Raw genomic sequence first — 15882 nt, 5'->3', positions numbered from 1 at the left:
GCTGAACAATTATGGCAATTATCTACTACAATCTGATACGTTTATTATAAGCAAAATGCTTAACATAAAGTAAATGTTCCTCTTGATCCAAATGCAGAGCAGTCATAAGCGATTATACATCATACTATCAACAGTCATTAACTGATGTACATTAAATACTGTTATTTAATGAATATTAAAAACTAGGAAGCATTATAATAATGTGCTACTTTCTAGACAGATATACAATGACAGATATACATTAGAACGATGTGCTTTTTAAGTACATCTGGTATAACAGAAAGATAGAACAGAAATTTTCATCTAGGTTGATATTAAAAAGAAAGCCTTCGGCACAAAAAACATAAAACAGATTTCCTTATAGATCTTTCAGAAACATAGATTATGACATTTTTCCAATATTACCCAAAAGAAAAACATATCTATGCTTACTATAAAAATTCTTCTAATGTCCTGAGTTAATTCATAACATTTTACAATAAGAATATAGCACATGGATATGTAAGTTAAAATATAATGACTGTAAAACCAACTTTTTTCAGTTTCACAAAACCTATACATAATAAAATGAAATTATAAGGAGAACCAAACAACATATTTTTCACTCTCAGACTATAAATTATTTCACTGTATAACCTTAAAACAAATCATGAATGTTTCTTATAATAGTAGTTAAACCTATTAGATTTTGGAATAGAACAACAAATTTGTATTGCTTCAAGTTACAGAAGTTTATTATTATTAAAAGAAATTTGACAAAATACTTCTGAAATGCTGAATAAGTATAAATTATTGACTGGCTACTATTCTTTTTTTCAAAACTCAATGACATTATAATACAGCCCAGAAAATCTACAGAGAACATTAAAAACAGCATTTTGCTAACAAATAAGCAGATAATTTAAAATGAAACTAATGAACATTAAAAAAAATTGTCTAACTTTAAATCTTAAAGACAAACTGTTATTGCAAAGCTATAAAATACATACAAGCAAATGCTGTCATATATGGCATGCCCTACTTTGGCTGTAAAATATATTTCTTTGTGTTTAATGCAGTAATTTTTGTTTGTGAAAACAGAAAAACATTTTAAAAGGAAAAAATACTTTTATCTCTCTAAAAATGGACATACAGGTATTATGGTAGTAATCATACAAAACATGTTAAATGAAACATCCCAAATAAAATGTCAAAGAACATATAGATTTTAACATTTCAGAATCTAATCATCGTCATCATTATCATCACTACTTCTACTGTGAGTCACAATCCACTCCCTGTAGACCTGAATTTTCTGTAAGCATGGTAAAGAAAAAAAGAAGCACAAAGGTTAGTTAAGTATGGCAAACTGCTTGGAAAACATGTACAATTATGAAATGGTCAAGAAGTCAATAATTTTGAAGACTTCAGCTCTAAGTGGGGTAGTAATTATGGATATTATATTTCATAATCTAATAGATTTAACTAAACTCCACTGGTTGGCACATTTAATGTATAAAATAACTTGATGATATCAGTAAATTATTCCATGACTGTGTTAGAAATATTTTCTTTCTCTAGTAGGCAACTTTAATAGACTACTAGGAAGTACTATAATAATGTTTCACTTTCTAGACAGAAAGATATACAATCAGAGTGTATCTCATATTTAGTTATCAAACATAGGCACATATAATTTAGTAAAAACAGAGCACCCTTTTTAGAAAGTTAGAAAATAAAAGGACAAACATCTGAAAGTACTAAATATTTTCTAAGGGCATTGTTATTAAATCACTTAGGTTAAATTGAGGTAGATGAGATTTGAAATACTGATTGTGTGTCACCAACTTCTTTGCAACAGTACTGGTATTTATATATTTTAGTGTTTGCTAATAGTAAAGTTTTAATTCAAAAATCACTGTTACCACTAAAGCAACAACCCACTTCTTACACCTGTGAGGGAATAATGCCAAACACAACATCCTAAAACATCTGGTGAATTCCTATAGGTATTCAGACTAATACAATGCTTATTGCACTTGCTGAAAAATAAGTAATGGCTGACAAGGATTGTGAATTTTTAGTCATTTAAACAGCTCTTTCAGCAATTAATACTAAGACTGCCCCTCTGAAAATAATAGGCATGTTTAAAAATACAGTCAATAGTCATGGCCTTAAATCCCAAACTTTAAAGCTTTCAAAAACAATCAATGGAAAAAAGTGTAGGACAAACTTACTTATTACTGAAATCAAGAAATCAACCCTGAGAAACTTTTGGTATCTCATGGCTTCCTTGTCATCTGTTCCCTAATAATGAGGATGTATGTCTAAACTTTCTTCACCACTCTAAATTCTCTTCACTGAATATTAACTATTCAGTATAGTAAAATGAATTAATAATATGTTAATTATGTTCTAATAAGGGAAGGCAGGTACTGAATAGGTATGTATGTTTCAATTGTCTAACTATGGGGGATTTCTACATTTCCAAGGAATGATATACTGTCCTTATAGAGTCTGTCAACATGCTATTTAGAACATGCTCTCTCAGTAGATTGCCAGTTTTATCCCAACATGCAATTATTTTGATGCTTTAAAAGCATTTTAACACAATGTAAACACAATGTAAAACCACATAACTAAATGTCATATATTAACCCATTGCTTATAGTTTATGGAAGCACATTTAATGCAAAATTATATACTGGGCATGTAGTGGGTAAAATATTAAAATTTGAAATCTTTACCCTTATCACTTTAAACATAGTAATATTTAAAATATCAAAGCTATAGAGGAAAGACTGTATCTCCCCACAATGTATTGTTACTATGAATATTTTCAAGTCTGTAAAACAGAATGACTCCTTGTTTTAAAATAAATCATTTAATTTACGATTCCATATCTAAACCACAGAAATGACTTTAAATTGGTATATCCTCTTGTGAATGTTATCTACAGCATAATCCAGATTTTAAAAGGTCCAATTTACAAAGTAAAAGCTATATAAACAGATAAAATACTCCACCTTCAAACTTACTATTGCTCCAAAAGCTAAATTTCCTTACTAAAAGATGCTGGTTTTCATGTGAATTGCTTATTAATTTCACAGGGTTTTAACACAGAGCACGAAGAAGAGTCATGGCCATTTAAACAACTTCAAAAGAAAAGGAGAACCCAAGAATTCACAATAGCAGTAGTCATGATTTTTTTCCATATATTGTCTAACTGGACAGGAGGATTATATCTGGAATATTAATGGTTTGAAGGAAGTACCCTAAACAGAAATGGTCTAACTGAGTAAATAAACACTATCAACTATGAAGGAACATAAGGCACAATGGCTTTCAACAAATCTAGCAAATCCAGTACAGGACTAAGAATATCCTATAAAAAGATCAGATCTGCTAAAAATTCTATACAAAATGTTACCAATATAAAAGCTTTTCTTTGCATTCAAAATACTGAAACAGCTGTTATGTAGTTTGTAAATTTTAAGACTAAAATCTATTGTTGGCTTTCACTTGCAAAGTCATGCATTAACTGTTTTCATATCAAACTTTTTGATGCCTGTAAAAAAGAAAAAAAAAATCTTATAGCACATTTAAAACCTAAGTAAATTTAAGAAACTTTAAATTAAATTAAGCAGAAGTATAAAAGCCCAAATATCCTAATACATATTTAAAGCAATATATAGCTACCTAAAAAAAGATGACTAAATTAATTTTAATTAATAAGTTATTTCTTCACCCACCTGTAACATTTGATTTCCAGTACCATCCCTCAATCTGTAAGGTCTGATAACTCCATCTTCATTAAAGAATCTAGGGGGTCGCAGACTCTCCACTTCATCAGAGGTCTCTGTAGCTCTAGAGGAAAATGTATAACTTGACTTTAAAATTACTCAAAAACTCCTAGTATACTTTAAAATGTAACTGTTAATACTAAAAAGATCTTTTGGACAAAATGAGACTATTACCTCACTTCTCCGTTTTAAAACCTGTCTTCTGACACAAACAGTGTAAGTTTTCTAGAAAAATGTAGAACTGTAAAGAAGTTTTTTTTATAGATTCTAATGGATTTTCTTTGTAGACAAGAATCAGAGAATCAGCATATGAGTACTGCTTTTTCTCTTCCGATTTAAGACTTTTAATTTCTTTTGCTTTTCCTATTTCCTACTATATTGCACTACTATATTGCATTATTAGCTTCTCCAACACAATGCTAAAGATGGCATTCAAGCACCCTTCTCTTGTTTCTAACCTTTAAAAAGAAAGCTTCTAAGAGTTCTTCATGAAGTATAGATATCAGCAACTTTTTTTTTTAAGGCACTTCTTGTGAAGCCAAGTAAGTTAATTTCTACTTTTAGTTCACTAACAGTTTGTTTTTGGCCACTGTTACTGAAATCTTGAATGAGCAATGGATTTTAAATAGAGAATTTTCCCCAGGTCATTGCTGTAATTCTACAGTTTATCTCCTTCGATCTATTCATGTTTTAAGTCACATTACATGATTTCCTAATGTTCAAATACCTTCACATTCCTTTCTGAGGCTTGATATGTACTGTTTGAAACACACACATTGCTGAATTTGGTAATATGCTAATATTTTTGACTGTATGGACCTACATGAGATTGACTCACTTATTTGATCATTCATGCATTCAACAAATATTCACCCATTCAATAAATATTAAGAGCATGTAATGTATCCAGTAGTCATGTATGGATGTGAGAGTTGGACTGTGAAGAAAGCTGAGCGCTGAAGAATTGATGCTTTTGAACTGTGGTGTTGGAGAAGAATCTTGAGAGTCCCTTGGACTGCAAGGAGATCCAACCAGTCCACCTTAAAGGAGATCAGTCCTGGGTGTTCATTGGAAGGACTGATGTTGAAGCTGAAACTCCAATACTTTGGCCACCTCATGCGAAGAGTTGACTCATTGGAAAAGCCCCTGATGCTGGGAGGGATTGGGGTCAGAAGGAGAAGGGGACAACAGAGGATGAGATGGCTGGATGGCATCACCAAGTCGATGGACGTGAGTTTGAGTGAACTCCGAGAGTTGGCGATGGACAGGGAGGCCTGGCGTGCTGCAATTGATTCATGAGGTTGCAAAGAGTCGGACACGACTGAGCGACTGAACTGAACTGAACTGAATGAATCCATAGTATAAACATATACATATGGATCAATTCTCCAGGTAAAAGCAAAAACTGGCAGAATGGATAAAAAATGTGATCCAATTATATGCTGCCCATAAGAGGCTCATTTTAGAGTCAAAGACACACATAAATTTAAAGTAAAAGGATGGAAAAACATATACAATGTAAATAATAACCAAAAGAGAGCTGAAATGGCTCTACTAGGAGACAAAAAAAAAGAAATGGCTCTACTAAATCAGAAACAATTAGACTTAAAAAATTCCTGTTAGACACAAAGAAGGACATTTTACTTAGAATTAATTTCTATTAGAATACAGATGATTTACACAGTTGTGTTAGTTTCAGGTGTACAGCAAAGTGAATCATTTACACATACACCTACATCCATTCTTTTTTAGATTCTTTCTCCATATAGGCCGTTACAGAGTACTGAGTAGAGTTCCCTGTGCTATATAGTAGGTCCTTACTATTATCTATTTTATATATAATAGTGTGTATATGTCAAACCCAATCTTCCAATTTATCCCTCCCTTCCCTACCCCTTGGCTTCCTTCGTATCTCAGATGGTAAAGAATCCGCCTGTAAAGCAGGAGACCCCAGTTCGATTTCTGGGTTGGGACGATCCTCTGGAAAAGGGATAGGTTACCCATTCCAGTATTCATGGGCTTCCCTGGTGGTTCAGCTGGTGAAGAATCCACCTACAATGCAGGAGACCTGGGTTCCATCGCTGGGTTGGGAAGATCCCCTGGAAAAGGGATAGGCTACCCACTCCAGTATTCTGGCCTGGAGAATTCCATGGACTGTATATAGTGCACGGGGTCGCAAAGAGTTGGACACGACTGAGCGACTTTCATTTTCTCGTTCCCTTACCCCTGGTAACCAGTTTGTTTCCTACATTTCTAACTATTTATGCTTTGTAGATAAGTTCATTCATACCATTTTTGTAGATTCCACACGTACGCAATATCATATATTTGTCTTTGACTTACTTCACTCATTCTGACAATCTCTAGCTTCATCCATATCACTGCAAATGGCATTATTTTATTCTTTTTTATGGCTAGTAATATTCCATTGTATATCTGTACCACATCTTCTTTATTCATTCATCTGTTGATGGACATTTAGGTTGCTTCCATATCCTGGCTACTGTAAACAGTGCTGCAGTGCACACTTGGAGGGCATGTATCTTTTGGAATTATGGTTTTCTCCAGATATAAATGCCCTTGAGTGGGACTGTTGTATCATACACTAGCTCTATTTTTAGTTTTTTAAGGAACTCCCATATTGTTCTCCATAGTAGTTGTACTAATTTATATTGTCACCAACTTGTAGGAAGGTTCGCTTTTCTCCACACCCTCTCCAGCATTTATTGTCTGTAGATTTTATTGATGAAGGCCATTCTGACTTGTTGTAGTTCTGATCTGCATTTATCTAGCATTAATAATCAGTGATACTGGAATCTTTCCATGTGCTTTTTTAGCCATCAGTATGTCTTCTTTTGAGAAATGTCTGTTTAGGTCTTTCACACATTTTTTGATTGGGTTGTGTCTTTGCTATTGATCTGCATGAGTTGTCTGTATATTTTGGATATTAATCCACTGTCAGTTTTCATTCCGATCCCAAAGAAGTTCAGTTCAGTCAGTTCAGTCACTCAGTCGTGTTTGACTCTTTACAACCCCATGAATGGCAGCACTCCACGCCTCCCTGTCCATCACTAACTCCTGGAGTTTACTCAAACTCATGTCCATTGAGTTGGTGATGCCATCCAGCCATCTCATCCTCTGTCGTCCCCTTCTCCTTCTGCCCCCAGTCCCTCCCAGCATCAAGGTCTTTTCCATCCCAAAGAAAGGCAATGCCAAAGAATGTTCAAACTACTGCACAACTGCATTCATTTCACATGCTAGCAAAGCAATGCTCAAAATTCTCCAGGCTAGGCTTCAAATAAGCAGGATGACAATATACAGCCTTGACATACTCCTTTCCCAATTTGGAACCAGTCTGTTGTTTCATATCCAGTTCTAAGTGTTGCTTCTTGACCTGCATACAGATTTCTCAGGAGACAGCTCAGGTGGTCTGGTATTCCCATCTCTTTCAGAATTTTCCACAGTTTGTTGTGATCCATACAGTCAAAGGCTTGGCATTTTCAATAAAGCAGGAGTATATCATGAAAAATCCTTGACTGGATGAAGCACAAGCTGGAATCAAGATTGCCGGGATAAATATCAATAACCTCAGATATGCAGATGACACCACCCTTATGGCAGAAAGCGAAGAGGAACTTCACCCATCTGTTGTCAGTTGCTTTGTTTGCAAATATTTTTGCCCACTCTCAGGGTGGTCTTTTTGTTTTGTTTACGGTTTCCTTTGCTGTGCAAAAGCTTTTAAGTTTAATTAGGTCCCATTTGTTTACTTTTGTTTTTATTTTAATTTTCATTACTCTAGGAGGTGGATCAAAAAAGCTCTTGCTGCAAATTATGTCAGAGTATTCTGCCTATGTTTTCCTCTAAGAGTTTTATAGTATCTGGTCTCCAGTTTAGTTCAGTTCAGTCACTCAGTCATGTCTGACTCTTTGTGACCCTATGGACTGTAGCACACCAGGCCTCTCTGTCCATCACCAACTCCCAGAGTTTACTCAAACTCATGTCCTTTGAATCGGGGATGCCATCCAACCATCTCATCCTGTTGCGTCTCCTTCTCCTTCCGCCTTCAAATCTTTCCCAGAATCAGGGTCTTTTCAAATGAGTCAGCTCTCCACATCAGGTGGCCAAAGTACTGGAGTTTCAGCTTCAACATCAGTCCTTCCAATGAATATTTAGGATTGATTTCCTTTAGGATGGACTGATTGGATCTCCTTTCAGTCCAAGGGACTCTCAAGAGTCTTCTCCAACACCACAGTTCAAAAGCATCAATTCTCGGCGCTCAGCTTTCTTTATAGTCCAACTCTCACATCCATACATGACTACTGGAAAAACCATAGCCTTGACTAGACGAACCTTTGTTGACAAAGTAATGTCTCTGCTTTTGAATATGCTATCTAGGTTGGTCATAACTTTTCTTCCAAGGAGTAAGCGTCTTTTAATTTCATGGCTGCAACCACCATCTGCAATGATTTTGGAGCCCCCCAAAATAAAGTCAGCCACTGTTTCCACTGTTTCCCCATCGATTTGCCATGAAATGATGGAACCAGATGCCATGGTCTTAGTTTTCTGAATGTTGAGCTTTAAGCCAACTTCTCCACTCTCCTCTTGCACTTTCATCAAGAGGCTCTTTAGTTCTTCTTCACTTTCTGCCATAAGGGTGGTGTCATCTACATATCTGAGGTTATTGAGATTTCTCACAGCAATATTGATTCCAGCTTGTGCTTCATTCAGCCCAGTGTTTCTCATGATGTTAAGTTAAATAAGTTAAATTTATAAGTTTATAAACTGCATATAAGTTAAATAAGCAGGGTGACAATATATAGCCTTGACGTACTCCTTTTCCTATAGTATAGTATCTGGTCTTACATTTAGGTATTTAACACATTCTGAGTTTATTTTTATGTATGATGTTAGGAAGTGTCCTAATTGTATTCATTTACATGCAGCTGTTCAGTTTTTCTGGCACCACTCATGGAGGAGACTGTCTTTTCTCCATTGTATATTCTTGCTTCCTTTATCAGAGATAGGGTGACCATAAGTGCATGGGTTTATCTAAGGACTTTTTATCCTGTTCCTTTGATCTGTATCTCTGTTTTTGTTCCAGTACTATTCTGTTTTGATTACTATAGCTTTGTAGTATAGTCTGAAGTCAAGGATCCCAATTCCTCCAGTTCTGTTTTTCTTGCTCAGGATTGATTTGGCTATTCATGGTCTTCTGTGCTTCCACACAAATTGTATCATTTTGCTGGTTTAATTCTGTGAAAAATGCCATTAGGTTCATAGGGATTTCACTGAATCTGAAGATTGCCTTGAGCAGTATAGTTATTTTGATTTTCCCAATCCAAGAACTTGGTATATCTTTCCATCTCTTTGTGTGGTCTTTGATTTCTTTCGTCAGTGTCTTATAGTTTTCAAAGTACAGGTCTTTTGCTTCCTTAGGTAGGTTTATTCCTAGATATTTTATTCTTTTTGATGTAATGGTAAATGGGAATATTTCCTGGATTTCTCTGATTTTTTGTTGTTAGTGTATATGAATGCAAGAGATGTCTGTGTATTAATTTTATAGCCTGCAATATTACCAAATTCACTGATGAGCTCCAGCAGTTTTCTGATAGCATCTTTAGGATTTTCCATGTACAGTATCATGTCATCTGCAAACAGTGACAGTCTTACTTCTTTTCCAATTTGGATTCATTTTATTTCTTTTTCTTCTCCGACTGCCATGGAAAATTCGTTATTTTTATTGACTTTTGAGTTTATCTGATGACTCAGATCAGATCAGATCAGTCGCTCAGTTGTGTCCGACTCTTTGCGACCCCATGAATCGCAGCACGCCAGGCCTCCCTGTCCATCACCAACTCCCGGAGTTCACTCAAACTCATGTCCATCGAGTCAGTGATGCCATCCAGCCATCTCATCCTCTGTCGTCCCCTTCTCCTCTTGCCCCAAGTCCCTCCCAGCATCATAGTCTTTTCCAGTGAGTCAACTGTTCGCATGAGGTGGCCAAAGTACTGGAGTTTCAGCTTTAGCATCATTCCTTCCAAAGAAATCCCAGGGCTAATCTCCTTCAGAATGGACTAGTTGGATCTCCTTGCAGTCCAAGGGACTCTAACACCACAGTTCAAAAGCATCAATTCTTCAGCACTCAGCCTTCTTCACAGTCCAACTCTCACATCCATACATGACCACTGGAAAAACCATAGCCTTGACTAGACGAAACTTTGTTGGCAAAGTAATGTCTCTGCTTTTGAATATGCTATCTAGGTTGGTCATAACTTTCCTTCCAAGGAGTAAGCGTCTTTTAATTTCATGGCTGCAGTCACCATCTGCAGTGATTTTGGAGCCCAGAAAAATAAAGTCTGACACTGTTTCCACTGTTTCCCCATCTATTTCCCATGAAATGATGGGACCAGATGCCATGATTTTTGTTTTCTGAATGTTGAGCTTTAAGCCAACTTTTTCACTCTCCACTTTCACTTTCATCAAGAGGCTTTTTAGTTCCTCTTCACTTTCTGCCGTAAGGGTGGTGTCATCTTCATATGTGAGGTTATTGATATTTCTCCCGGCAATCTTGATTCCAGCTTGTGTTTCTTCTAGTCCAGTGTTTCTCATGATGTACTCTGCATATAAGTTAAATAAACAGGGTGACAATATACAGCCTTGACGTACTCCTTTTCCTATTTGGAACCAGTCTGTTATTCCATGTCCAGTTCTAACTGTTACTTCCTGACCTGCATACAAATTTCTCAAGAGGCAGATCAGGTGGTCTTGTATTCCCATCTCTTTCAGAATTTTCCATAGTTTATTGTGATCCACACAGTCAAAGGCTTTGGCATAGTCAATAAAGCAGAAATAGATAGATTGCTGGAACTCTCTTGCTTTTTCCATGATCCAGCGGATGTTGGCAATTTGATCTCTGGTTCCTCTGCCTTTTCTAAAACCAGCTTGAACATCTGGAAGTTCACGGTTCACATATTGCTGAAGCCTGGCTTTGGAGAATTTTGAGTATTACTTTACTAGCGTGTGAGATGAGTGCAATTGTGCAGTAGTTTGAGCATTATTTGGCACTGCCTTTCTTTGGGATTGGAATGAAAACTGACCTTTTCCAGTCCTGTGGCCACTGCTGAGTTTCCAAATTTGCTGGCATATTGAGTGCAGCACTTTCACAGCATCATCTTTCAGGATTTGGAATAGCTCAACTGGAATTCCATCACCTCCACTAGCTTTGTTCGTCGTGATGCTTTCTAAGGCCCACTTGACTTCACATTCCAGGATGTCTGGCTCTAGCTGAGTGATCACACCATCGTGATTATCTTGGTCGTGAAGATCTTTTTTGTACAGTTCTTCTGTGTATTCTTGTTATCTCTTCTTAATATCTTCTGCTTCTGTTAGGTCCATACCATTTCTGTCCTTTATCGAGCCCATCTTTGCATGAAATGTTCCTTTGGTATCTCTGATTTTCTTGAAGAGATCCCTAGTCTTTCCTATTCTGTTGTTTTCCTCTATTTCTTTGCATTGATTGCTGAAGAAGGCTTTCTTATCTCTTCTTGCTATTCTTTGGAACTCTGAATTCAGATGTTTATATCTTTCCTTTTCTCCTTTGCCTTTCGCTTCTCTTCTTTTCACAGCTATTTGTAAGGCCTCCCCAGACAGCCATTTTGCTTTTTTGCATTTCTTTTCCATGGGGATGGTCTTGATCCCTGTCTCCTGTACAATGTCATGAATCTCATCTGATGACTATGATTCAATAATTATATTTGTGAAACCAAAGTTATAGGCAGAAGAAACTGAGGCTTTTTTCTAATCTTAACTTTAAACTAAAACAGTAAATACTGAATCATGGTAATAGTATGAAATATTGACTTAAAAGGAGCAGCTCACTTAATGACAATGATTATTCCTATAGAACAGAACGTGAAAGATAATACAAAAGAAAAAAGATCAGGGAGATATTCACCCACTAACTATGTAAGTTAGGTTTTAAGTTAAATTCAATAGCATGAATTTAATAAATTGTTTTATATTACAAACTTGTAGAATAGAGGCAGCAATAATGTAATTACTAAATTTTAGTCTTATAATAAATTTAATTTGGAGGAAAAAAGAACATGTTTTAAAACTATTTGCACAAGTGAAGAGAAACAGAAAAGATGTAATAGTTCACAGCAAATTAAATCATAAAAAAGGTATGAACACAAGCTGAGTTTGCATGAGGAATATAAAAAGTCATTCTTTATTTCTCAGAAAAGGAATTAGAGTATTACATTTGCTAATTTTATAACTAATGTATAGAATTACATTATTGTAAAGTATTTCAATCAAAGTAAGTAAAAAGCTGAATTTGCCAAACCTTTCCTCCCAAGGCTGCTGGGAATGAATGATGAATAAAGCAGAACTGAAGCTGAAATGATGCAATGCAAAAAAGTATCAAAAGCAATTAGGAAGATCAGATCCAACTTACTGTTATTATTGGGTTCATAGTTAAGTGCCTTGGGTCAAACAGATTTACCTCATTTCTCTTGGTTGAAGCATTTTACATCAGGAGAATTTACCTTTTTATTCCCTGAAATGTACTGCTAGCCATGTCTATGATGCCTCCAGTTGGCCTTGTCACTGCTCCAACTAAACCTTTCCCAACACCTTTAAAGAAACCAGTTGCTCCTTCTTTCTGAGCTCCTGGAAAGAAAAAAGACAGGAGTTTTTGACAACTGGATTAAGAATGAAAATGGAATTAATTCATGAAATATATATATCACCCAAAAGAATTATTATACTCACCTTTGATTGGTTTTGTAACAATTCCTGTTATGCCACTTACAAAACCCTAGAGGAAAAGCACAAATGAAAATTTACAATAATTTGATGTGATATTTTGAACAACCAAGTCTGGCTTACAAAAGAAATGCAGAATTCTGCTTTCTAGATGCCACAAGAATTAATGTATTTCCTACATATTCTATTTAAACAGAGTATTTTGAAGGCTACTGACATTTTTTAATATATGACAACCCACTGCTCCTCTAACATCCAAATAATATTTGAGTGAATGCAAGTTTTCTATTTCCTTTCTCATAGAATGTGGCTTTAAAAGATATTCCTCAAATGTTCACAACTATGGGAAATTTCTTACAGAAACTAGGCCTTTTCCTCCACGAGTGATGCCTTCCCTAAGACCAGCTGGTTGCTTATTCATGGCTTCTCTTCTCTTCTGTTGGTAGTCTTCATCCATAGTCATAGCTGCCACCCCTTTAGCCATAGCACTGGTGATTTTGGAGGCAGCACCAGCTAGTCCACCTGGCAAAAGTATAACACCTTTAGTAAAAACCAAACATATCCTTACTTTCTAGCATAATGATCCTTGGTGGGCATTCTGTTTCTTACCAACAGCTCCACCAACTAGTGCTTTCAGTCCTAGTGCCATTCCTTCCACAAACTCTTCAGGACCCTGGATGGCTCCCTAAAGGGTCAAAATATAACAACAGTAAATAAAGTTACTGTTACTTTTAAAGGTAAATTAAAAAAAAATATACAAGGAAGGCAGTAGTGACAAAAAGAATAAAGATGTCCTAGAGAAGTGACATCAGAAGAAAACTTCACATTAACAGAATTCTCAGATATTTCATGACTTTTGAAGTACAAAGGATAAAGTGCTGGAAGTTGATCCAAACTTAGAAAGAAATATGACTATTCACCAAAGTGTACAAAAGATGCTTACATGGATTATAAGCTGTATATGAGAAGGTAACCACAAACTACTCTTGAAAAATTTTCAGAAAAAGAAATAAAAACACTTTAATTCTTAGTATTTCTAATGTTTTAGGTTACAGTGTACAAAATAAATATCAAATGTATTTTATTTTTCATTATCCTCTATGTTTAAAAGTCAAAGTGGGAGAGTTTTGAATGTTTTGACAGAAATTTTTAAGGGACATAGACCAATCATAATTTCTGCCACTGAGTATCAAGATTGCTTCGCACACTGTCAGCTTACGTGGTTATTTTTACTGTCCCATACCACTGTGCAAAGCAAGACTGCATGTCCATGGGAATCTTGATTCTACTATAGTGTAAACTTTATCCACTTTTAATATTCCAACAGATCACTTAAAATTTGGTATTTCTTAGTAAAGTCTTAAGTTTTGAAGGAAAAGGTAAACATTTCCTCCAAGATTTTGCAAAACCTCTTACCATTGCTTCAAAATACTGTCCTTTTGTTGTTTTCAAAAATCTATTTACACCTACAACTCAAGTTAACGATTGGGGTGCATTATTCTCACTATTTTTAATTGAAGTATAGTTCATTTACAATGTTGTGTTGGTTACCAGTATACACTAAAGTGATTCAGTTATACATATTTGTGTGTGTGTGTATATACTTCTTCATACTCTTCCCATTATGGTTTTTTACAGGATATTGAATATACTTCCCTGTGATATATACATTAGGAACTTGTTGATCATCTGTTTTATATATAGCAACTTCTATCTGCTAATGGAATGAATTATTTATTCAAAAGGATTAGTGTCATGTATTGTACAAGATTAACTATGTTACCTGGTAAGGTTCATAAAAAAATGCTTCTACACCTTCAGAAAATTCTCTTATCAAGCCAAAGGGATTTCCCAAAACATCAAGTCCAAGAATGAGTACGTACATCTGTTTAATGGCCTAAAAATGAAATATAAACATTAGTCAAATCAGATAATCAGAGTTAATATTTTTTTCCTTACATTTAGTACACATATCTAGTTTTTTTTTCAGGCTAACATTCTCACCAGCAATTTCAAACTATCCCATATCACCTTATTCATCACTAGTCTTAGTTTAAAAAAGCAATTTGGTATTAGAATATGAGAAATAATATGACCTATTTACATAGAGTTTTGGAATATTCAAAATACTTTTACAACTATGTGCGACAGTTGTTATTACTGCCACCATTTTATAAACTACAGAAGCACACAGGTCAAATGATGCTGAGTCATATAGACAGTAAAACTGAGATCCAAACCCAGATTTCTTTCTTTTTTTAAAAAAAAATATTTATTTTAATTGGAGGCTAATTAATTTACAGTACTGTAGTGGTTTTTGCCACACATTGACATGAATCAGTCACAGGTGTACATCTGTCCCCCTGTCCCAAACCCCCTCCCTCCTCATCCCATCCCCCTGGGTTGTCCCAGTGCACTGGCTTTGACTGCCCTGTTTCATGCATCAAACTTGGACTGGTCATCTATTTCACATATGGCAATACACATGTTTCAATGCTATTCTCTCAAATCATCCCACCCTTGCCTTCTCCCACAGAGTCCAAAAGTCTGTTCTTTGCATCTGTGTCTCTTTTGCTGTCTTGCATAAGGGTCATGCTTACTATCTTTCTAAATTCCATATATACGCATTAATATACTGTATTGGTGTTTTTCTTTCTGACTTACTTCACTCTGTATAATAGGTGCCAGTTTCATCCACCTCATTAGAACTGACTCAAATGCGTTCCTTTTTATAGCTGAGTAATATTCCATTGTGTATATGTACCACAACTTTCTTATCCATTCATCTGCCAATGGACATCTAAGTTGCTTCCATATCCTACCTATTGTAAACAGTGCTGCGATGAACACTGGGGCTCAGTTCTGGTTCTCTTGGTGTGTATTCCCAGCAGTGGGATTGCTGAGACATATGGCAGTTCTATTTCCAGTTTTTTAAGGAATCTCCACACTGTTCTCCATAATGTAAACCCAGATTTCTTAAGTCATGCTCAGTGATCTGTCCACCATACAACAGTTATCCTAATGCTCTGTAAGTTATACCATAAAATATAGGACTCCTTAGAGATGGAGAAAAATCCAATAAATATCTAGCTTGACTAAACAACTTAATTACATTAAAAATATCCTGTGTTCAGTTACTTACTGATAAATAGTTCCCCTTGACCTATTTTTTTTTAAGTAAGTGAAGTGAGTTACTCAGTTAATTACCATTTAAAGATTTATATCTAGTTCACACTGATCCAGGAAGATTTCTGTCAAAGACTAAAAGTAAAGGTAAAATCTGAAATGGTAGTAGGGCTTAATTTCTTTCCACAACCCTGAGGAGAAAAAC

At 35.4% G+C, this 15882-nt stretch overlaps 1 protein-coding gene across 3 annotated transcripts in view; it reads right to left on the bottom strand.

Annotated features, from left to right (window-relative positions):
* The window catches only part of VPS13A (vacuolar protein sorting 13 homolog A), a 282284-nt gene that overhangs the window by 29736 nt on the left and 236666 nt on the right, over positions 1-15882 (bottom strand). Inside the window, exons 63-69 of one of the 3 annotated variants that reach the window (XM_061425581.1) lie at positions 14335-14448; positions 13161-13236; positions 12910-13073; positions 12558-12603; positions 12332-12455; positions 3732-3846; positions 807-1294 (exon numbers count right to left, since the gene is read on the bottom strand). In XM_061425581.1, coding sequence (XP_061281565.1) covers positions 1223-1294; positions 3732-3846; positions 12332-12455; positions 12558-12603; positions 12910-13073; positions 13161-13236; positions 14335-14448 — 711 coding nt within the window. In that variant the 3' untranslated portion in view covers positions 807-1222. Of the gene's footprint in view, positions 1-806; positions 3548-3731; positions 3847-12331; positions 12456-12557; positions 12604-12909; positions 13074-13160; positions 13237-14334; positions 14449-15882 lie in introns of those variants that run through there. The other 2 variants (XM_061425582.1, XM_061425580.1) reach the window with 2 other exon arrangements.

Source organism: Bos javanicus, chromosome 8 (genome assembly GCF_032452875.1).
Source record: "Bos javanicus breed banteng chromosome 8, ARS-OSU_banteng_1.0, whole genome shotgun sequence".
Taxonomy (NCBI): domain Eukaryota; kingdom Metazoa; phylum Chordata; class Mammalia; order Artiodactyla; family Bovidae; genus Bos; species Bos javanicus.
Note: the sequence above shows the minus strand (reverse complement) of the source record. Positions and strands in the feature narration are given on the sequence as shown.